We start from the raw sequence: 24,665 nt of genomic DNA on the forward strand, positions 1-24,665 counted from the left end.
AAAATGGAGGAGTTTTAGTTTCCAACCTTAGTTTCAGTCCGATATAGAAATTTTATGTTTGAAATAAAATGAAGCAAGTTCAACAGTTTCACAGAAGGGAGGAGGGATAAATGGGGCCATTGTATTTAAAAAAAAAATATTTACCTTGAAAGTGAAAATAAAAATAGAAAATTAGAATACATTTGTATGTTGAACTTCCAATAAATGTCTGCCACATTACTAAATAAGTAGTAATTATAAATGATCTTGGGTTCGATCCATACTTTGGTTTGGACTTAACCCAGAAGGAAGGCATCACTTCCGCCAAATTAACTGCCAGGGCATACCTCACTCTCCACCTGTATGCGCATAAGGGGGCGGAGATTCTTGTGACATAATATGACCACATAGGGCAGCAAATGCCCTGGCCACAATTGACTGGGTGGCAGTGGGTGGGGGGTGACAGCTTTTACCCAAGTTCTGACTAATCCCAAGCTCATCTACAGCAGTAATAGTGGCGATGGGTGGGTTCAGTAGTGGGCCCAGAAATGTTCACTTTCTCCCTCTTCCCCCAAAAACACACAAAATGTGCGTAGCATACCAGAGGCTGAAGGACTGACTGTCCACTTCAGGCTGCACTGGGGAGAAGGGTATGTCAGAGAGCCAATAACCCCCTCCCCCCCCCAGGCTAAGCCTCTCCTCCTTTCTGCATGTCACATGGAAAATGACAGGGGAGCAAGACAAGGGGAGCAGTGGTGGAGTATGTAGTGGCAGAGTTGCTGGGTGTCAGAAGGATGCAGTTTTTGTGGTGTTGGCATACAGTGTCAGGGGTACTGGAAGGTAGGGAGATCCAGAGTCATGGGTGCAGTGGTAGGAGTGCTTGGACTCAAGGAGGTTCAGAGCAAGGGGCGCAGTGTTATGGGTGCTGGGTGGCAGGGAAATGCAATGTCAGGGTGCAGAGTTCCAAGGGTCCATGGTTCCTCATAGATCTGAATGCAAAGCTGTCCATTTGAAAACCTGTATGGAAGTTTCACTGACTAAGTTACATCCAATAGCATGAAGACTCCTGGACCGCATCACCCACTGAACTTAGCACCACTAGGGGGGTTTTTTTTTTTGCTCAACAAATGGAAAATACCAAAAATTTTGAAAAAAAGTTCTTTGTTTGTGTCATAAAATTTTGTAAATTATTTTTCTCCTTCACTGATGTGCACTGATGAGGCTGCACAGACAGACACTGATAGGCGCTACTGATGGGCACTGACTGGCAGCACTAGTGGGCACTGCCCTGATTATCAGTGTAGTTGTCACGCGTGTGGATTTCAGCTGTAAGCGTAAGGAGAGGATTGCAGATAATCAGCAAATCCTGTTTACGTTGTGATCAGCTGTGACTGGACTCATGAGCAGAGGCACTGAAAGGCAGCACGTATGGGTACTGTTGGGGCTGCACTGATTATCAGTGCCCTGATTATCTGTGCAGATCTCCTCTCCTCACACACTGTCTGTGCGAGGAGAGTACAGCCAATAACCAGCATATCCTTGTTAACATGTGATCAGCTGTGATTGGACACAGCTGATCACATGGGTAAAGAGCCTCATCATTGGCTCTTTACCGAGATCGAGGATGCCTGGTGTCCCAGGGACACAGCACACTGTCAATCGCCACGCTGCGTGCCCCCGCAGGTATGCAAGCATGGCAGGAGTGGGATGAAGACATATGACACTGTCCCCAAACGAGAGACCAACTATGTGCCCATCATTTTCCATTATGGCGGGAGGTGGGTAAAGTGATTGTAAAGCTTTGTTTTTTTAAACAACATGTCATACTTCTTTGCTCTGTACAATGGTTTTCCTCAAGCAGCCCTGATCCTCTTCTGGGGTTCCTCAATAGTGCTCACGTCTCCTCCCCCCTTGTCGAGTGCCCCAAAGCAAGTTACTTACTACGGGGGGCACTAGTGCATGCATGCTTCTGAGCCGACTGTGTGTTCATAAGAAACACAAAGCACATTTTGGCCAAGCCCCCTGCTCCCTCCCCCTGGCTGTAATTGACAGCAGTCTGAGCCAATGGATCCTGCTGCTGTGTCTGAGCCAATGAGGAAAGAGAGCTGAGAGAGCCTCTGCTCTCATGCACATCGCTGGATCGAGATCAGGCTCAGGTAAGTATAAGAGGGGCTGCTACACGCAGAAAGTTGTACCTTAAAGCATATAATTCATTATGGTAAGAATCATGAGCCATTCAAATAGTTTTCTTCAGATGAACTATACATCAATTCTAAACAGATGCTTCAAAACACTTACATCTTAAAAACTTTCAAAATTGTCATGTTTATGTATTGCTCAGAGCTTCTGTTAGAACTTTGTCTTAATTTAACATATTCAATAATAAAAAAAGGACATACCTCAAAGCCTAGTCGGTCCTTCTCTTTCCAGAAACAGAAGTGTGTCACTTTCTTATCCCAGAACTCGTCCGGCTTAACAACACAGACTAGAGACACTTCAGCTGGTACAACATTCTGAAAGGGAACAAAAAGGGAATTAGTGCTTTCAGGCACCAGGCTACATTTCACAGACGGAGGTGTTTTATAGAAACTTTGGAAGTTAAACATATGATGCCCACAGCAACCAACAAAGCTCCAGCTAATTTACTAGTCTTAAGGCACCACTTGGCTACCGGAGATAACACGTTATATTCCTTTCTTCTCAATTTTTGTATTACAGGTCTTTGCATAACAATTAAACCCATAGTTATTTCCATATTTTGCCGTTACAATCTGGTATTAGAAATTTGAGATTAAATGGCACCGACTTACACAAAATACCCCATAATACTAAACTGGCAAATACGAAAAAAAGAAAATACACATTTTTACAAATTATTTACTAAAATGATTTAATAAAAAACTAAAACATGAAAAAAAAAAAAGGGGGGGGGGACAAATTACCAGTATTTACAAGAGGTGTGAAAAGAGACTACTACTAAAAGGAGACTATGCACTTAAAGGGGTGGGCCAGGGAAAAAAAAACAAAAATAAATAAAAGTCAGCAGCTACAAACACTGTAGCTGCTGACCCTTTCTAGGGTGCTCGTGATGTCGGCCGCCCGAGGTCGATCTGTCCCTCGGGTCCCGGCGCCACAATTCAAAGTAAGGGAAACAGGGAGTGGAGCCTTGTGGCTTCACTGCCCGTTTCCTACTGCACATGCGCGAGTCGCGCGGCGCTTTGTGGGACACACAGTTCCCACAACACACTGTGTCCCATTTCCCAGAAGACAACATGAGGAGAAGACAGAAGATAACCGCGGAATAGGAAGAGGCAGATTAGAACGATCTGCCTAGCAACAGCCATTTCTGGTAAGTGAAATTTTTTTTTTCTACTTTTTTTTTCAGCCTTTTTATGCATTTTTTTTTTTTTTTAAGGGTGGACCTCCCCTTTAAAATTTTAAAAATCTTAAAGTGGAGGAAAAGCCCAACTTTAAATATTCTTAAAAACACCATTGGCTGAGAGCACTGAAGAGGAGCCAGTCGGCAGACCTTTTTCGGTCACGCCCTTTGACAAAAGCCAGCTTTCGTCAGTCTGGCTGCAGGACCCAAGGGCCGAATGTCGGCCAGTTTCTACTGAACTGGCCAATGCTTCACGATATTCGGCCCGTGTTTATGGGGGCTTAAGCAATTAAAACAAGGTGGATTTAGAAACATTCACATCGCCTGACATGTTCACAGAGTTACACATGTGGCTATAAATGTTCCGGACAATCATTAAAGCTGGGGAGGCTACTTGGATTGCTGGTGAAACATTTTCAACATTACAGAAGAAGTTGAATTGCATACAACCAAATACAAGATGCACCATGACATTGGGAATGGTTTAGGAGAGATTTGAGAGCATCTGATTTAGCGGTAAACAGGTAATTTTTAGGACAAGAATCAGCTAATGACAAACTTGTGATATTTTAAAGGCTGTAGAAGATCTAATATTTGATAATTCACATCCCATTCCATATATTTCTATATCATTTAGCTGCTGCAAATTCATTAAAACACACATGGATATCAAAACACTACCCAGTTCATGTTAATGTTTCTTGTTATTTGCCTAAAAAAACGCATTAATCTGCATTAATTGTGTACCATTGCCGGTAAAAACAGAAAGGAGCAGGACAAATTATTTTGCTACCAGATGGAGTGGTCAATGGATGCCTTTTTTTAAGCTGGTCCGGCAGCAGTAAATACATTGTCTGCTATGTACACCCCCTTTAGCTATCTTCATAGAAAAAGAAGGTACAATATGAATTATTTATGTGCAAGTCAGAGTAAAGCTCAGAAGGAATGGGGGGTCAAGATAGGCTGCCCATAGACGGAGCAAATTTCTTTCCCGTAACCACAGGTTGACAGGTGAATCCCTTCTGTTAAGCCATTGTGTTCTCCTGTCGGGGGAAGCCATCTCAGCCAGGAGAACACAGTAGTTATTGCTAGCAGCTATAACAGCTGCTAGTGATAATCACATGTAAAATCTGGCAGGCTGGCTGTACTCAAGTTTAACGATTGGCACATTTAGCCTGCCCATACATGGTTGGTATCTTGGCCAGTTTCTGCTGAACCAGCCATGATTCGAACCGTTTGGGTCTGAAGGGCTATTCAGTCCATGGACATGTGCTCTATTTGCAGCCTGCAAAATCGAATAAATGCAGAAGTGACTTTGAACTTATTAGCAAATAATCTCTAGGTGCAACACAGTAGAGCTGGCCATACATTAGTAGAATTTTAGAAATAATTTTGTAACATTTGTTGTATTTTCAAATCATTAGTGGGTTAAATCAACGATTTGGGGGGGGCGTGGCTTGGACATGGAGGAGTAAAGACGTGCGAGGCTTGAGCTCCCGGCCGTCTCCCACCCTACCTGCAGATATTGCCTGGAAGATCACACTATGCCCTCCTCGAGGAAGCGTGCTACACAGAGGAAGAGCTTACATCCACGGCCGTCTCTTCAAACTCCGCAACCGGGGGATATTGAGCGGCTTTTTCACCTTTCCCAGCTCCGGTCTCCGGGACCTGTCATGGCGGCCGCACGTGCAGAGGATAGTGAAGGACGCGCGGCCTGCGCCTCACCGGATCTTAGCCCGGAGGCCTCGGTGTCGGACCCCTTCCTGGGCACACCCCTGGACTTACACGATGGGGTCGTTGATACCCCGAGGGCTGCCGTGCACACACTACAGCTTGACGCAGAGCTTCGCTCGCTGCTGCACTCCTTACCTACGAAATCGGACATTACCGCTCTTATTGGCACAGTAGAAGCGGCCCACCGTAAGGAGATTGCCCTTGTGCGAGAAGAGGTGAAGGGACTGGCTACCAGGGTGACGGGTGGCGAAACCTCCCTGGCGGCTCTGGAGCGCCGAGTGGCGGAGATGGAGGAAGCTCGCGATGCACAGGCGGATGCTCTAATGATGCAGCAGCTGAGACTGGAAGAGATGGAGGACCGCAGCCGCAGACATAACTTGCGGCTGCGAGGCCTCCCGGAAGCGACGGGCCCGGAGGACCTAGCAGACACAGTGGCGGCGATCTTTCGCTCTATACCGGGAGTTGAGCTGCCAACGCGACTGGAATTCGATAGGGTCCACAGAGCCCTGGGCCCCCGGTCAGTGGACCCGGATAGACCCCGCGATGTAGTCTGTCGGCTACATCATTACCTACACAAGGAAGAGATCCTTCGGAAGTCCTGGGATGCCCCTACCCTGGAGTTTGACGGAGTAGAGTTGAAGGTTCTCCCGGATGTTTCCCGAGCTACTCTGCAGAGGAGAGCATTACTGAAGCCTCTGTTGGAGCTGGCCCGCAGCAGAGGAGCGACATACCGGTGGGGCTACCCCTTGTCGGTTGCGTTCCGGAGGGATCAGCGTTTTTTCACTCTCCGCCATCCAGAATCTCTTCCGGCATTGTTTGTTTTTTTAGAAGCGGAACCTATCACACTTCCGAACTGGCTGGCACCCCTGCCCCACGCTCCGGGAACAGACCCGAGACCTGGCCGCCGCGGAGACCCTCCTCCACGACAGCAGAGGAACCGTCGTAGACCCAGGATGCACTCGCCGGAGGTCTCCAGGGAAATGTGAGGTACTTGTTTTCTTTTTTTTTTGGACCGTGAGTTTTCCCCCCTCCCCTCCTCTGCCGCATTTATTACTGTTGCTGTTATGGACTGCCTGATCCCCCCCCCCATGTGGCTGCCCTTGTGCATCTGGACCTTTCCTGCCCACTGCCCGTCCTGCTGTGCGGGTGAGATTGTTGGTTCTGCATGGACCTTCTGCACATCCACCCTGGATCCCTGAGCTATTGGATTCTCCTGAAGCGAAACTGGCGGTAGGGTTTACCTGTGCTCAGACGATGGGGTCAGCACCCGGCTGCGGCGCTCCATGCTACTTACTTACACCTGCTGACTCACGTATCCGTGTGGGGCTCCTTTATGTCTAGCTGGGGGTCCTGGGGTCCTGAGTACGAGACGTGGACACTGGGAGGTCATTTGGAACTACCGCCTCCCGGAAGACCCTGGCCTAGAAGAAGGGGAGATTGTGGCCCTTCAGGGGAATGAGTGCGGAGCTGACAACCCCCCTTTTGGAACTGACCTGGAGGTCTCCTTGACTGTGGGCAGGGGTGGGCCCTTATTTGAAGCCTGGGGGGCGGGGGCGGTGAGGGTAGGGATTGCTGGATGTTGGTGGGGAGGGGGGGTTTTGGGTTTTGCGTTGGGTACTATGTCTCTCTGTTGACACCGCACAGGCGGTGCACGGCGTCCGGACCTATCAGTAGATTTATGTGGTTGGGGGCCGTGTACCGTCTGGGTGGGCTGTACTATCCCGACCTCCAGGTGCCTTTATGCTGTATGTGGGGGTGGAGGGGAGGGGGGTTGGGAATGTAACTTATTACACTTGTTTCTGGGTTGTTTTCTGTTATGATCCTTATGGTTGCCTTTATGTTCTTCCTTGTTCAGTCCTCGACATGTTTTGGTTCTTCACAGGAGTCGTGCATCTTGTGACAATTGCACTGTGGGGTGGGGGCCGGATATTGGGAGCTGCTTGCTTCACTCCCTGTCCGGTTCACTTCCCCCAATAGGCTGGCATGTTGTGCTAGAGGGCAGGTTTTGCCCTTGATGCACTGTATGCAAGTAATCGTATTGATTTATTTTCTGGAGGGGTAGGGCACTAGGCCCGGCCTCCGACCACTGTTCTACTTTCTTCCTACCTTCTTTTGGTTTCTTTTCTTCCGCTCTCTGCTCTACACCTCTTCCCTCCCCTTCTTTCTATTACCCTCTCTCCTTCTCTACCTTTCCTTCTGATTTTCCCGCACCCGCCTTCCCTCCCCTTCCTGCCAATCCCCTTTCCCTATTACTGGGATCCGCGTCCCCCTCTCTCTCTCTAGCCTAGCCATGGCCTCATCCCGCCTACACCTTTTATCGCTTAACGCAAAGGGCCTTAATACTCCGGAAAAACGACGCATTTTGTTAGCGGACCTGCATCGGGCACATACGGATATCGCTTTTATCCAGGAGACACATTTTAGACATAATGCCCTGCCGTACCTGCGTAATAGACACTATCCGTTAGCATACCACTCTGTAAATCCGGTGGCTAAATCAAAGGGGGTGTCCATACTTCTCTCCCACAAACTCCCATGGAGATGCCAGGACTCCTTGATAGACGAGTCTGGCCGCTATATTTTTTTAAAGGGGCTCATTGGCTCGGTCCAAGTGACTCTGGCAACTATTTATGCGCCTAATGATCTCCAGGCCTCTTTTGTGGAGGGTATTATGGACAAGTTGCAGGACTTCAAAGCAGGACAACTGATACTGGGCGGGGATTTTAATGTCCCCCTGATGCCCTCGGTGGACACCTCGGTTGGTCGTACTTCCATGCCGGTGAGTCAGCTTAAGCGAGTGGCGAAAGCGTTACACAACTCCCAACTGATTGATGTCTGGAGGCTCCAGCACTCCGGGGAACGGGACTACACGTTCTATTCCCCCGTTCATACGGTTTACACGCGCATTGACTATTTTATGATCCCGCACTCCCAACTCCACGCAGTGGAACAATCCTCTATCGGCAACAGGACCTGGTCGGACCACGCACCGATATTTCTGACCTACAAACTGTCTGACGCCCCTTCTCTGACTACCAGATTTTGGCGCCTCAATGAAAGCTTACTGCAGACACCAGAGGTGATGGAAGACGTGACCACGACCCTGCGTTATTATTTCCGGGAAAATGATCTCCCTGACTGTGATCCAGGTATACTCTGGGAGGCCCACAAAGCAGTGGCCAGAGGTGTCCTAATTAAACATGGGGCGAGGATTAAACGTGAACGCGCTAAACTCCTTGATCAATTACTAGGGAAATTGCATACTTTGGAGGCCAGACACAAACATGCCCCTACACAATCCTCCGATACTGATTTACAAATTACACGGAAACAAATCACGGACATTCTTCACTATAGAGCCAAGGCAGCCCTGCAATCCTGTCGTAAGCTGACCTATGAAGCTGGTGACAAGTGTGGGAAACTGCTGGCGCGGCTCGTGAGAGAACGCAAACTCTTGACGTATATCCCCCACGTTGTTGCAGCTGGGGGACGGAAAGTCACTTTGCCTCAGGGTATTACCCAGGAATTCTGTGATTTCTATTCCGGTCTCTATAATATCCGGACTGACCCCTTACCACAGTCGGCCCTGACCGATTATATTGTGTCGTCCCAAATGCCTTCCATTTCGCCGGAGGCCGCAGAAGCACTGGAATCCCCTATAACTCTTCTGGAGGTGAGTAAAGCCATAGGAGCCATGAAGATGGGGAAAGCCCCGGGACCGGACGGCTTTACCCTACAATATTATAAAAAGTTCTTAGATCTTCTAGGTCCGCACCTGCTCAAATTATTTAATGCTCTAGGCTCGGGTGGGCGGTTTACTAGGGACTCCCTGAATGCCCATATCTCGGTGATCCCTAAAGAGGGCAAGGACCCTTCGTCCTGTGGGAGTTATCGGCCGATATCCCTCCTGAACATAGACTTGAAAGTCTATACTAAGATCCTAGCCGCGAGGATAGCTGCTCACCTCCACCATTTAATACACCTAGACCAGGTTGGTTTCATCCCCACTAGAGAAGCACGTGATAGTACCACAAAAGTTCTGAATCTACTTCATGTGGTGAGATCCACAGGGACCCCGTGTGTCTTATTGAACACGGACGCCGAAAAGGCCTTTGACCGTGTGAGCTGGCCATTTATGTTCGCGGTACTTCGGCATGTGGGGTTGGGGGAGACCATGCTTAATAGGATAGCTGGGGTTTATTCTGAGCCCACGGCCCAAGTCAAAATTAATGGGAACCTCTCGAGCCCCTTTCCGATAACGAATGGGACACGACAGGGCTGCCCCTTATCCCCCCTGTTGTTTGCCCTATCTCTGGAACCTTTTTTGGCCACGGTCAGACTGAATCCAGATATTCAAGGGGTGCAAATCGGGCAGTCGCAGCATAAAACCTCAGCTTATGCTGATGACATGCTTTTTACGTTGACCAATCCGGGGATATCATTGCCGAACCTGCTCCGGGAATTCGAGAAGTATGGGAGGTTGTCTAATATGAAGATAAACTTCACTAAATCAGAGGCTATGGGACTTTTGATGCCCCCACGATTGCTGTCTACCCTGCAATCCAATTTCCAATTTAAATGGACATCCACTGCCCTGAACTATCTTGGGACTCACATTCCACCCGACCTGTCGGACCTATATGAAAAGAATTTTCCCCCTCTTCTTTCTAGGGTGAGGCTGCTCCTGGACTCGTGGCAGACAGGGTTTCACTCTTGGTTCGGTAGATGCAATCTGCTGAAAATGTGCATCCTGCCCAAATTTTTGTACCTTTTTCAGGCCCTACCGATTAAAATCCCGACTGTATACTTTAAACAAGTGCAGGCGGTATTTACCCGTTTTGTATGGGCTCAGGGGCGGCCTCGAATATCACGATCCCAACTCTCCCTCCCGAAATCCTATGGGGGACTGGCTCTTCCAGATGTTCAGCAGTATTATTCTGCTGTACACCTAGGTAGGATACTAGATTGGGGCCGCAATCTCGATACTAAGTTATGGGCACAAATCGAGCAACAACAATGTCCTATTCCGTTGAAGACTGCTCTCTGGTGCCGAGAGGCACTGCCACGAGCAGTGTCATGCCACCCCATAATAGGTAATACGATCTCCCAAGGCGCAAAGGCGGCGCTGCGAAAGTCCCTGACGACCGCGACATCGCCGTTGACACCGATCCTGGGTAACCCTAGCTTTGCACCAGGTCTGTCCACTACACAATTTCAACCGCTATGGAACTCTAATCTCACTTCGGCCGCGCAGTTCGTCATACGGGGTAAATGGCCCTCTATCCCGGACCTTATGGACCCTACTGGGCCGTATCGCCTGGCTTTCTGGAGTGCTGCACGTCTACACCATTTTCTTCACTCTATCCCGAATCCTCCAGACCACGCCAGGCCACTCACGACATTCGAGGACTACTGCTCTGACACTGAACCGGTCTCTCGAACTCTGTCTAAAATGTATGTCCTGCTTAATACGCCTACACAGCCACCGCGGGTCGCTGGTCTTACAAAATGGGAGGCGGACCTGGGCCGCACCTTTACACAACCACAAATTGATAATATATTGCGATTCGCTCTGCGGTCCTCGATATGCACTAAAACTCAAGAGACGAACTATAAAATTCTTGTCAGATGGTACTTGACGCCTAGTCGCCTACACCGTATCTACCCTGACGCCTCTGAGTGCTGCTGGCGCTGTGGCGAGGAAAGGGGCACTATTTTTCATATTTTCTGGTCTTGCACTAGGCTCTCGGAGTTTTGGGCGGCGGTCCGGACCATCTCTCAAAAATTTACCGAGTGGCAAATCCCTAATGACCCAGCCTTCTTTTTACTGCACGTTTCAGACATTCCCCCTAGGAAATACACACGTTCGATTCTACGTCACCTAACAAATGCAGCTAAGTCCTGCATCCCCTTGCTATGGAAACAACAGACACCGCCTTCCGCGGCGATGTGGATACGGAAGGTGGAAGATATAAACAAGTTGGAGGACCTGGTGCTTACAGCCCAAGATCGTCAGGAGGCGTATCGTAAGACTTGGTCTCTTTGGAATGCGTTTATATACTCGGATGAGGGCAAACTTCTGCTTGGCAACTAATTGTTTTGCTGTTTCTCTGAGGCATGCCGTAGGGGCGACGCTGATCCCACCCCTTCCTTCCCCCCCCCCCCTCTCTAAGCGCCCGCTACCGTCTTCCTTTGCTTCCCCGCCCCACCCCCCCCCCCTCTTCCCCGTCCCTCCCCCCCTTTTTTTTTTTTTTTTTTTTTTCCTATTACTCTCTTGCCTTTATCTCTGCTCTCACTTTTTTTTTCTGGGCAGCGGTCTCACACCTGCTCATGAGATTTTTATGTCAGGGCTCGAAAAGAGACTTTGGCGTATCTGCCTTATGGAACATGGCACAGATGTCAGTACCGGTACGGACCAGTTGGGTTTTTACCTGCGAAGACAGTGGACAGGGCATGTTAGGTTGATGGATTATATGTTGCCATACCTGTATATGTATAGAGAGTTGGTGAGGCTGCGACCTCTTTTCTCTTCTTTTTGTTTATTTCCTGTTGTCTGTTTGGGGGTCTTCCCCGTATGTGTGTACTTATTCTTTCAAAAACTAATAAAATTGATATTTGCAAAAAAAAAAAAAAATCAACGATTTGAACTTCTTTTTTTTTCAAACAAATTTCTATTTGTGTGATTTTTGTTTCAGTAATTCCATTCATATCAAAAATCAAATGTTTAAAGCAAACATTCAAGTCTCTTTTGGCATTAGCAAATGTACAGATGATATTTTTCATACGAATGTTTGTTTGAAAATCAACCAGTGTATGGCAAGCTTTAGAGGGCCTGCAGACCTAGATACAGGGACACAACTTAACCACTAGGCGTCCGCGCTATAGCCGAAAGATGGCTGCAGCGCAGACGCCCATTGCTGGGAAGCCGACCCTGGACGTCCTCCTGTTTACTAGCGCGTTGCACGCTGCCGCATCGGGGAAGTTCTGTGCGGGCCGTGTCCCCTGGACACAGCTAGTCACAGATCGCTGTAAACGGCCAATCACAGCGGCCGTTCATAGCACGATCGGAGTGCCCAATGAGAAATGATCTCATATGTAAACATATGAGATCATCTCTCATCGCTAGCTTTCTCTCCTCACGCAGACAGCGTGTGAGGAGGGAGAGATGAATGGCTGCAGTGGACGTTAGGTAAAAAATAAATAAAAATAAAGTGCCCACAATGTCAGTGCCACCTGTCCCCATTGCCACGTATAAGTGCCATTTGTCATCAGTGCCACGTGTCATCAGTGCCACATAGTGCCATCTGTCATCAGTGCCATATCAGTGTCACGTCACCAGTGCCACATATTAGTGCCATCTGTCATCAGTGCCACGTATCAGTGCCATCTGTCATCAGTGCCACCTGTCAGTGTCACTTGCCATCTGTTATCAGTGTCATGTGTCATCAATGCCACGTATTAGTTGCATCTGTCATCAGTGCCACATCAGAGTCACGTGTCATCAGTGCCATCTGTCATCAGTGCCACGTCAGTGTCACTGTCCTGGTGCTCCAGGGCCTTCAAAAGTGTAATAGGTAGTCAACAAGTTAGATGACTCCCTGCATGTTGGGCCTCTCTGAGTGGCTAGGCTGTGGAAAAGTCCAAATGTGGTATCGTAATACTCAGGAGTAGCAGAATTTATTTTGGGGTGTCATCTGTGGTATACACATGCCAAGTGAGAGAAATAACCTATTACAATGCCAATTTTGTTAAAAAAAAAATCTTCATTTTGCAAAGAATTGTGGGAAAAAATGACACCATGCATCTTACTAAATACCTTGGAATGTCTACTTTAAAAAAAGGGGTCATTTGGGGGGTATTTGTACTTTCCTGGCTTGTTCGGGTCGCAAAAAATGAGATGAGGCCACCAGTACATCAGATGTGATCAATTTTATATGATTTGCACCACAGTTTGTGGACTCTGTAAAAATCCAGAGGTGATCAAATACCACCAAAAGAAAGCTCTATTTGTGGGAAAAAAAAGTACAAAAAATGTATTTGGGTACAGTGTTACATGACTGAGTAATTGGCATTCAAAGTGTGAGAGCACCGAAAGCTGAAAATTGGTCTGGTCACGAGGGGGGTTTAAGTGCCCAGTTGTCAAGTGGTTAAAGTGGTTGTAAAACCACAAAAAAATAAAAACAAAAAACCTGCAAGATAAAGACATAATAAGCTAGTACGCATAGCATACTAGCTCATCATGAAATACCTTAGATCAAAGCCCTCGCAGCGATCTCAACACACTGCTCTGCCCAGCAACGTCTCCTGGAGTTCTTTCCGAGTATCGTGGGCTCCGGCGATGTGAGTGGCCGGAGCCGCGATGACGTCACATGCACGAGGGAGCCCCTGGTAAAGACATGTCAGCTGAAGCAAAGGCACAAACGAGCCATTGGTTGAGTACGCATGTGCCGATGACATCAACACATGCTGATACAGGGAATATCTCCTAAACCGTGCAGGTTTACAACCACTTTAAGGCATCCTTTACACTTGTATTGACCTCTGAAGAGTGATCTGCATGGGTTCAGTCTTTTCCGAGTTCATTCGACAGGCAGTGAGGAGGCATTATATCGCCTCTTCACCTCCTGTTTTAACCACACACCAGTACGCCACATCTCTGTGCACTGCACACAGTTGCAGGTGCTCCCATTTCATTAAATAGATTAGGTTCGTCAGGCAGTTGTCTTTTATACCCCCCTCCGCTGTCTTTACAGACTGAGGGAAAGTGGCAAAAAATGTGGCTCACTCACGTTTTTACCACCCCTTCCCATTTCAAGTGTAAACTAGGCTGTAAAGCCCTTTCAAATAGGCGTTTCATTTGTACATGTTTAATCTGTTTCCAAATGTGAAACACACAACAATTTATTCCTTTGGGCTTGCAGATGTAAAGTGATGGATATGTGTGTATTCTGTGTTTCTGTAAGCAGAACAAGGCTGTGTCCTTTTCCTCTTAGATGGATCTAAACTGGTTAAATAAAGGACATGATTCATTACCATCTGTTCCGTTTATGTCTGTCTGTTTTTAGGCAAGAAACTTTTTTTTTTAAATAATAAAAATGCAAAAAAACAGATGGAAACTAATGTGAATTGAACTGAACTGAACTGAAGACGGAGATGTAAACTGATTCAACTTGAATTTGTATTCATCGGTTTGTTTTTTTTGTAGCACAAAACATGACTGAACCGATGGAGCTCGTGTGAATGGACCCATACACACAGGGAGAAAAAAAAAATAGTAACAACTGCAAGGAATTGTAGAAAGGAAAGGATCTTAGCTACTCCGGACCAGCCCAAGTGAACAATAAGGAGCGGCCTCAGCCTACATGTCTCCAACCACACACGCTGATGCATTTCGCCCCGCCGACCTGCTGCCATTTTTCTGCACCCCAGTTCCTATGTTTTAGCGCATTGTATGTGGAAACAGGGCTAAGTGACTCAACTACGAATGAAAACATAGGAACTGGGGTGCAGAAAAATGGCAGCAGGTGCTCTCGACTTAGGAGTCAAAATGTTTAATATTTGGCTGTAGCAGGAGGCAGTTTATTTTCGAAGAGCTGGAGAGTGGTACAATAACAAATGTCTGCAGACAACCGTGAAGCATGGAGGAGATTCCTTGCAAGTTCGGGTCTGCACTTCCGAAAAAGGATTTAGAGATTTGGTCAGGATCATGTCCTCAATGCTGGGAAATACAGGCAGATACTCATCAATCATGCCATACCATCAGGGAGGTGTGCGATTGGCCCAGAGTTTATTCTGCAGCAGGACAATGACCCCAAACATACCACCAATGTTGTTAAGAACTATCTTCAATTTAAAGAACAAGGAGTCCTGGAAGGGGCGGTTTGGCTCCCACAGAGCCCTGATCTCAATATCAGAGTCTGTCTGGGATTACATGAAGAGAAAGAGGGATTTGAGGCAGTCTACATCCATGGAAGATCTGTGGTTAGTTCTTTAAGGCCTCATATACACTGCTGCTGGTAAACAGATGTTCAGAGGCAGTTGGCTGCTTTTTTTCAGCTGCCCCTGAACTCATTCAATGTTATCTTATGTGTACATGTACACAGGTTCGTTTAATGTAGTTCTTAGGCAGTTGAATTTAAAGGCTTTTTTGGAAAGCAAAAAAAATAGGAGTTCAGACGCTGAGTTTAGAGTTCAAATCAATTCAAACACGAAACGCTTCTAAACACAGCTAAACTTGCATTTAGCAGCGTTTTGTTTACAGCCATTTTTCATTGTTGGCTATTTTGAAAAAAAAAAAAAAAACACTTCTAAAACGCAAACGCGCCATGTAAGCGGGGCAAAACGGACGTTTTAAATGTGGGTTACTATCTGTCAAGTTAAACCATTCAGGAGAGGTTGTAAAAATGTACCCTGTACATTAAGCCCAAGATGTTTGAATCAACCTACCTGCTACCCGAGTTCCTTCAAAAACTGTGTGCAAGTGTACCTAGATAATTGATGCTGTTTTGAAGGCAAATGGCGGTCACAGCAAATATTGGTTTGATTTAGTTTTTCTCTTCTGTTCATTTTCTTAAAATTTCTATTTCTGAAAGCATTCTTAATTTACAGCATTTTTTCGCACCTACCCAAGATTTTTGCATAGTCCTGTATATACATAATTTTTTTTAAACGTTATTTCTTTATTAAGATATTTTGTTTACAAAATACATCAAAATTAAACATCCCCTCAGCCCCCCCCCCCCCCCCATTACCTTATCAGATAAGAATATAACAAAAAAAAGAATCGTGGGTGACCTAAGAGGGGATTGGTATCATGAGGGCCATCCTAGCTGATGTTCCACGTAATCTAGATTCCCACTCTATCACACTTCCCCCTCATCCCCATTCTCGCAAACTTCCACCCTCTTCATTTGCCCTCTTACTTTAATTCCTATTGGGTCACTTTTCATCGTTAAAATATTTTTCCACACTATTATTCACATATCAATCCCTCTGGCTTCCCACCAAGGTTTCCACATCTTGTCATATTTCTTTAAAGTCCCTTGTTTTATATATAACGCTTTCTCTTTAAGAATTACCACATTCATGCTATTTATCCATTCTCTACTGGACGGAGGTGACCCCGACAACCATCTTAGGGCAATCAGTTTCCTTGCCTGAAATAGGCATCTCAAAACCGCCGTCTGGCTGCTTCCCGGGTTTCCAACTCCTTCAACTAATCCCAGGAGACAATACTTCGCCTCCATCCTGGTGGAGGTTCCAAACACCCGATCAATGGTTCCCGTCACCTCCGTCCAGTAGCGGATCAACTTCGGGCATCTCCAAAACATGTGAATCATGTCTCCCTCCATGTCCTGGCACAGGGGTATATACATTTAAAAAAAAAAAAAAAAATTCTGAACTAATAAATATACCAAAAGCTGCACATTCGCTTTAAAATTGTAAAATAATTATTTATACAGTAAATAAAACGACTAGAAACAATTGTATTCAATTAAATAAGGGCTTTAATTCATGCAATCTACACGAACCAGTACATTTTTCTGTAAGAAGTTTGATAAATATGACCCTTCCCAGGGGTGTACTTACTGCAAAACTGATAAAAGTATATTACACTTGTTTCACAGAAAGAAAAATGTAAAACCCCAAATTAATTTTTAAATCTCAGACTACAGATGAATTATTTTTCCTCCCAGTGACTTGTATCTTCCTAAATAAACTTCAAGAAGCTCCTGATAGCATTTCGCAAAGCTGATAAGAGATTATCCATCTTGTCTGCTCCTGAGAACTGCCAGATAAAACTATCAAACTATTAAACACTCAACCAGTGCCCAGCTGTTTCCATAAAGATCAAACTAAAAAGGTGATGAAAAAAAAAAATCTAAAATATTATAAGTTCAATAAACAAAATGATTTTGTCTTCTCATCCAAATTAAAAAGCAGGAGATAAAAGTACATTGAATCATTTTTATGTGCCTATTATCGAAGTCCAAGAGCAAAAAAAAAAAAAAAAAACGGAAAGTTCTTAGACTATCAGATGAAAAGGACAGACAAAGCTTTCACTGTTTCCAGCAGTTCACATTTCAATCCATAATTCAGGTCCTACAGCTGGTAACAAAACACAGAGCTGAACTTTACACCAACCAATATCAATCACTGAAGTTTTAGAGCTCTTAACTGAGTGTTGCCAAACAGCGGAAGCATTAAGAGCTAAAGACTTGCACTAACAGTCTCCTATATACAAATCACAGACATTCTGGGAACAAAGATCAGCTGAAGAAAAGGTTCACTCCGTGATGGGGGACTACCAACTGCAGAAAGAGGACAAGACCTAAAGGAAACGTCCATATAAATGAAAAAAAAATAAAATAATCACATCTATCTAATCATTAAAGTTGTTGTAAATCTAGTCACGCCACTTGTACCTACAGGTAAGCCTATAATAAGGCTTACCTGTAGGTACTGGAAATATCTCCTAAACCTGCACGGTTTAGGAGATAGTTAACATATATGCAAGTGCCGACATCATCAGCGCATGCACACTGAAGAAAGGGCACGAACGTGCCGCTTCTAAGGGGCTCATACTGTGACCAGAAGGAAGATGAATGTGGCCACCAGTGGGGACATTGTGGGTTTCCTTTGCAGGTAAGTACATACTAGCACATTAGACTTTTACTTTGTAGGGGAAAAAAAAAAAAAAGAAAGGTCAGGGTTTACTTCGCCTTTTAGCAAATGCTTAAGGTAGAATGTAGAAATCTAGAAACATAATAATATTAGACTGCATTTACAATTATTCTCGGCTTTCTGATTCCAAGCAGTGACATGGCCGCTGTAGGATGGCTGGCTGCAAAGCTGTGGAAAAGCTGATAAGCGCAAGCTCTGTGGTAGAAACATATATCCTGGGGCAGCCTCTCTCAAATTAATAGTGTGTGGTGCGCTTGCCCTGATGTGACTTGGTGCGTCATCCGTGACATATATTGCTTCACTGCCGTGGTGTCTTTGCCAACATGTTTCACCCAATTAAGTGGGTTTTATCACCTCCCAATTACACACCACATATTAATTCTGCTGCTCGACAGAAGGGCTCAAGCAGGACATATCATTGCAAGCAAGTAGCTTTGACAGTGCTAAGGGGATCAGGGCACAGAAGGAAAAACAGAGCCAGAGTACCAGGGCTCCCAGGGTAATGAGACAGTTGGAAATACTGTAGAGGCGATAAGGTGACATAATATACCTGTCTAATGACTGGCTGCTCTATGGGTATTTCCTATCTATGATCAGAGAGGACAAATGTGTGCACCAAACCGGAATTTATAACTCTTACACAGTTAGTAAGTTATGGCCCTAATTCGCATTAAAGAAAGGGCTAGAAACTGCATTCTGTATTCAGGCCCAGTGGTGCAAGCGTTTTAAGTCTGAAAATCCACATTTTTTCTTTTTACAGCAGGATGGTATCAAAAGCAATCTATGTGATGGCAAATTCCGGGTATAAATCCCCTTAATACTGAAATCTGCAAAATGTAAAAATACAAACCTGAACAAATTACTGGCTACTTGTGGCTATATGTCACCCTCTATACAATGTTTATCACCAGTGGAATAAGAGTCAACTAAGTTAACCCAGTGGCATCGCTCTTTATAGGGTCTACTTTTCAAGTGTGTGAATTCCCAATAAATTACCCCCTTATCCCCCAGCTGAGGGCTTGATGGTTAATAGTGACTGTATATGCATGTTTACTGATGGCGCTAGTCACCAGGACTTGCGTGCCTATCTAACCACCTATTCACTTGGGTGTGTATGGTGTGTGTGTGTGTGTGTGTGTGTGTGCATGATGTATATGTGACGCAGCTGCTTTTATATAGACAATGTTGTCTTATTTTAATATCAGTCTAGGTGTTGGGTACCTAGTTTTTGTGTTCTTGTTTTCATTAATTGTGCAATAATAAAGTTCCCTTGATAAGCAGCTTGATCCGCCTGTGACTTCCTTTCTCAGGGGGGGTCTTCTCTCCCCCTGCTTTATTTTTGTTAAAATTTTAAGCCCCAGAGAACGCACCATAGCTGGTGAGCCTGCAATTTAACCACTTACTGACCAGCGCACGACCATGTACGTTGGCACAACAGACTGCTGCACAAATGAGCGTACCTGTGCGTCCCCTTTAAATCACGGGCTAGTGGGTGCGCTCATGCCCGCCGTACGCCTGCAGGTCCCATGGACTCGATGCCCCCCCCCCCCCCCGGTGGCCCCCACTAGCATGACACAGTGGCAAAACAGGGAGATGCATATGTAAATAAGGCATTACCCTGTTCTGCCTATCAACTAGTGAGCCCATCCCCCCTACAGTTAGAACACAGTTAACACCTTGATCGCCCCTTAATCCCTTCCTGGTCATTGTCAATTGCACAGTAATCAGTGCATTTTTCTAGGACTGATCGCTGTATAAACGTCAATGGTCCCAAAATAGTGTCAAATGTGTCCGCTGCAATGTCGCAGTCATGATAAAAATCACAGATCACTGCCATTACTAATAAAAAATAAATAATAAAAATGCCATAAATCTATCCCCTATTTTGTAGTTTTGTAGACGCTATAAATTTTGCGCAAACCAATCAATATAAGTTTTTTTTTTATTATTTATTCTTTTATTTTTACATTTCAACAAACATCATACAAATTATTTACATAAGACTTCCATAAGCAAATCAATATAAAAGTTATTGCGATTTTTTTTACCAAAAATATGTAGAGGAATACATATTGGCCTAAAATGAAGAAATTTGTTTTTTTGATATATTTTTGGGGGATATTATAGCAAAAAGTAAAAAAATATTGTTTTGTTTTTTTTCAAAATGGTCGCTCTTTTTTTGTTTATAGCGCAAAAAATAAAAACCGCAGAGGTGATCAAATACTACTAAAAGAAAGCTCTATTTGTGGGGGAAGAAAAAGGACAAAGTATTCTTGCCAGGAAGGGGGTATATCCTTCCGGGGCTGAAGTGGTTAAGGGATGATGCATCTGTTACGCACTTAAACTTGATGGTGCAGCGCATATACATTAGTGAGCTGATGGTTCCCTATCCTTTTGCACTTACTGATAGCTTGGTGCTAGATGCCACAGCATGCCTTCAGAGGTCTAATGGAGTTTATGCCTTAATGGGTTATGGTGGGTTGGCACAATGTTATGGCTGATGAGTGTATATAAGTCATGTAGTGAGGCTAGAGGACAGGAGACGCACAGGACAGGTGTTCCTATGAAAAGAATATATCCTTTAAAAAATACATGCTACTTGTCCCATACCTGCATGCCAGCAGTAAGCTAGTCTAGGTGGCATGAAAAGCATACCAAAGATGCTTATTTTCATACTGTCACCGCTAGCAACTCATCCATGTGACAAAAGTACTAGAGTCTCTCTGAAGCACAGAAAAAATCTTTGTAGCAATTAAATGTCCATCCAACACATATGCATTCATACATCAGCTGAGCGGAGGAAGATATTCTTGTTATAAATGCCCATGCTGCACTGCACAGCATTATACTCTATTCCCAAGGCTTCTCAGGTGGGTTAAATTAAAATTGTACATGGCGTGGCTCTTGGGAATGCCCAATCTCTTCAAATCTGGATACCTTGCCATACATTTACATGGCTTTGTATTAAGTAGCCCCATATGTTTTCATGCACAACTCTCTAGTAGTCTCACTGTAACCAAAGTGTTTCTGTGATCATTAAGTTAACGAGCATGCCGGATGAGAGCAAGTCATAAAACTGTCACACATAAAAGACTGAGGCTGAGGCCACATAATCCTCCCACAATATATTACAAATTGGTTATAAATATTTCAGCACTGCTAATAAGACGACACTTAGTGCATTAAAAGCTGTAATTAATTAGTTTATTCATTTTCATTTTATCTGCTGAAGAAAGAAAGAATAGAATGGAAGAAAGAAACTGCATTTCAGAAAATTCTCCTTGGGTAGCAGGAGCAGGACGGAGAATAAAAGATGAAAGATGTTGAAACACAGACATAAAAAGGCCCCAACGGTAATAAAAGCTGTTTACCAGGAGACTGAATAATTCAAGCAAATGAGTGTTACAGGCATAATTAACAAAAACCTGGTGATCCAAAAAATTGTCACATGGCAGCCTCCTTGTGTATCACGGGCCATCCCACAATTGAATCCACACATGCAATATATATTAAAGCTGTAGTAAAGTACATGTTATGACTTGTAGCCTAATAAGGCTTACCAGTAGGTACAGTGCAGATCTCCTTAATGTGTGTAGCGCCGGCTCCTGAAGAGCACGCGCGCTGTTTTTTTCAATTTAAGGTTACGCGTGAACTGCAGTTTGGTTTGGGTAAAATTGTTTAAATTTGGACCTCAGCATCAGACTGACTGGACTATGGGATGTTCAACCTGGCCACAGGGGGCACTGTTTCCTCTGGCAGGCATGGAACTACAGTCTGGTTGGGTGCTTTAAGATTACGCTCTCTCGGAGCCCACCCAGTGGGAGTGGCGCTCTTGTTGTGCTTTCTGGGTGAGGGTACTTAAGATGCAGATGTTATGTGGTTCGGGGTTCCGGTCCAGAAGGATGTGTTGACTTCATGGTCCTGGTCCTCCTGACCAGCCCCCAAGGAAGGCTATGGCCTGGGGTGCGGATCCACTCGACTTGTTGTCTCAGGGCTGGCTAGCCCGAGGCAAGGAAACTAAAGGAGGATTCTTAGGTGTCTGGGTGTCGTCCCCGGTTTGGGAGAGATCCAGTGATTTCATAGCTATCCAGGGGAGGACTCTTCAGAAGAATGCCACGTATGGGTTGGTTTCTTAGCAAGAGCCTGGAAGAGCTGAAGTACCTAAGGGAATCCGGTCTCATGGATATCGCCAAGCTGGCTGAAAGATCCAGGCATCACACGAGTGTTCTACAAGTTTAGTTTTCCTACATGTTCTACAACAACGTCTGTGGCAGAGACTTATTCTTGTATGTTCTACAACAACGTCTGTGGCAGAGACTTGTTCCTGAATTAAGCACCTTGTTGGCTGCTAGACCTTGTGAGAGAGGGACTATCCAACCTGAGTGAACATCCAGTTGTAAATGGCTATTCTCTGGATGCAGTCAAAGTAAGCAAGTCCTTCATTATTGACTGACACTAAGAGTACCTGAACTTTCTTCCTAACCTCTGATCCCAATTTAAGAGAGAGAACCCCTAGACACAGATCGAGGAGAACATAACAGTAAGCCCAATTCAAACCAGCAGCTCCTTCGGGGGTTAGTGCTACACGTGTATTGCTTAAAAGAGTCATATTTGTAGCAGTCGATAATGTCACTGGCACATGAGCACTGTGCTGTGATGGCCAGAACTCCCAAACCCAGAAGAAAGACCAGGGGAACAAGGAAGGCCCATCAATGGTGACAGCTCGCCGCTGGAGGGCAACGTTTTAAGGTATGTCCTTCGTAATATGCGGTGCATACTAGTACATTATGACTTAAACCACACAAGGGACCAATTTCTTTTTTGCTTGGATTTTACTACCACTTTAAAACCGGCACTTTCCACCCCAAGGCCAGGTTTGCAAGATAACTGAAATACATCACAGGTGATATGATTTGCTGCTCAGTGTTTGCAGTATTCTAGTCTGCATCTCCCCAAGGTAATAAATAAAACCTGTCCTGTTAGTGGGCCCTGAGAACAGGGTTGATGACCACTGCCTTAGGTCTCACAGTGAGTATAACAAGCATGCTTTACTGGGAACCTCGGCTCTCCAGCTGTTTTGAAACTACAAGTCCCATGAGACATTGCAAGACCCTAACAATCACAGGCATGACTCCTAGAGGCAGAGGCATGATGGGATTTGTAGTTTCAAAACAGCTGGAGAGCCGAGGTTCCCTACCCCTTACTGCATATACAGAATGATTTTACTGTTGTGGTTTTAGTAACACTTTAACATGACCAATTACAACCAGACCAATTCTACTTTCCTTGCCAATCAGAGTACAGATGTAGTGAGATATGTAAATATTGGACGAACGATGGATACAAATTATCATCACAAAATACAAAAAAAAACAAACACACAACCACACGCCATTACTTCATTTTACTGCAGAAGTTTCAGTCAAGGACACCAAAAAGGTCATTTCTTATACATTTATCTCAAAACCAATTCTGCATTTTTATTTTTCAGCCTCGATATTAGATAATCTATAGAGATAATTGACTTCTGTCAGTTCTTTTAGGTAGCAATGCTTTCAGTCTGTGAGCAGGTCATAGCGATCCAACACTAGGACACAAGCCTCAGGGCAAAGCAAACGCATTTTATCTTAATTGCTGCTAGAGGTCGTGTGGTATGACTGACAGCCATGATGGGAACAGCAGCAGGAGCCGTACAACTCCTTCATCTATCCACCTCTAATATCCTTCAAAGTCCCCCATAATCATTATAACCAAGGCAGCTAATATTGCTTTGTCTCTTTTCAAAGTGATGGGTAAATGTAGTGATACCTGTACAAGAGTGTATGAAAGTAAACTTAAAATGGATTAGAGTTACGTGTGTATTGAATAGCCCCTGTAGCCTTAGAACAACCATGAAGTGAATGTGATCTTACTAGGTGCGTATTGCAATATTAACTCCGTTTCATTGTTTTATGGGGATATTTTCCGCAAGTACACATTACGAGTTATTGTTCCATTTATCTGACCATTATTCTAGACATGGCATTTGTATGTGCTTGCAGTTCAGCATTTCTATTACTGTAGTTCAAATGCAGATATGTTCCCTCAATTTGTCACTCGAATACCATGCAATACGATCAGCGTACTATGGTTAAAGCTCAACTGACATCTCACACCCATCTCTTTATCGTCCTGTCCCACCACGTCATGATTTTTGTCTTTTTAGGAAACACCTTAAAGAGGAACTGAGCACCTCTTCTAGCAAAAGCAACATCACTGAAGGTAGTAGGTTCAGATATCTAGGTGTTACCATCTCAGTCAATTTCTCAGACTATTGCTTTATTAATTTATTACTCTTGATAAGTAAGTTACATCTTAAATGCAAAAGCTGATGCAGACTCCCATTGTCAGTAGTAGGCCAAGTTAATCTAGTGCAAATAACCTGGCTTCCTCAGCTATTTCATATTTTGCAGACTGCCCCTTTATGGATACCTGGGTCCTAATTTTCTATTATAAACACCTTTGATCCATGAGCTGGTGTTGAAATGAGGTCCCTCCAGACTTTAACTAGATATATTAGAAAGGCCCTTGGATATGGGAGGCCTTGCACTCCCCAATATATGTTTGTATTGCTTGGCTGTCTAGGTTCACCTTCTTACGGCCTTCTGGACGAGAGAGTTGTCGATCCTGCTCATGTCTTTATGGAATGCATTGCGAGTCCCAAATAGGTGGTATCCCTGTTGGAATGCAGTTCCCAGTCAGAATTTAAAACCTACCATGATGCAGTTATAAAAATTTGGGGAAATAATTAAGGCGATTCTAAAATATGAAGGTTATTCTAGCTGTACATCAGACCACACATCAGAGCGGGACTGGGCAACACCTAACGCCCTCTCCAGCTTCCACTGAA

At 44.9% G+C, this 24,665-nt stretch overlaps 1 protein-coding gene across 2 annotated transcripts in view; it reads right to left on the reverse strand.

Moving 5' to 3' along the window:
• SESTD1 (SEC14 and spectrin domain containing 1) overlaps positions 1-24,665 on the reverse strand; it is a 228,202-nt gene that overhangs the window by 93,288 nt on the left and 110,249 nt on the right. For both annotated transcript variants that reach the window (XM_077448108.1, XM_077448109.1), the window contains exon 5: positions 2,379-2,492. In XM_077448108.1, coding sequence (XP_077304234.1) covers positions 2,379-2,492 — 114 coding nt within the window. The remainder of the gene's footprint in view (positions 1-2,378; positions 2,493-24,665) is intronic.

Source organism: Lithobates pipiens, unplaced genomic scaffold (assembly GCF_037356315.1).
Source record: "Lithobates pipiens isolate NorthernLeopardFrog02 unplaced genomic scaffold, aLitPip1_a1.2 Scaffold_22, whole genome shotgun sequence".
Classification (NCBI taxonomy): Eukaryota; Metazoa; Chordata; class Amphibia; order Anura; family Ranidae; genus Lithobates; species Lithobates pipiens.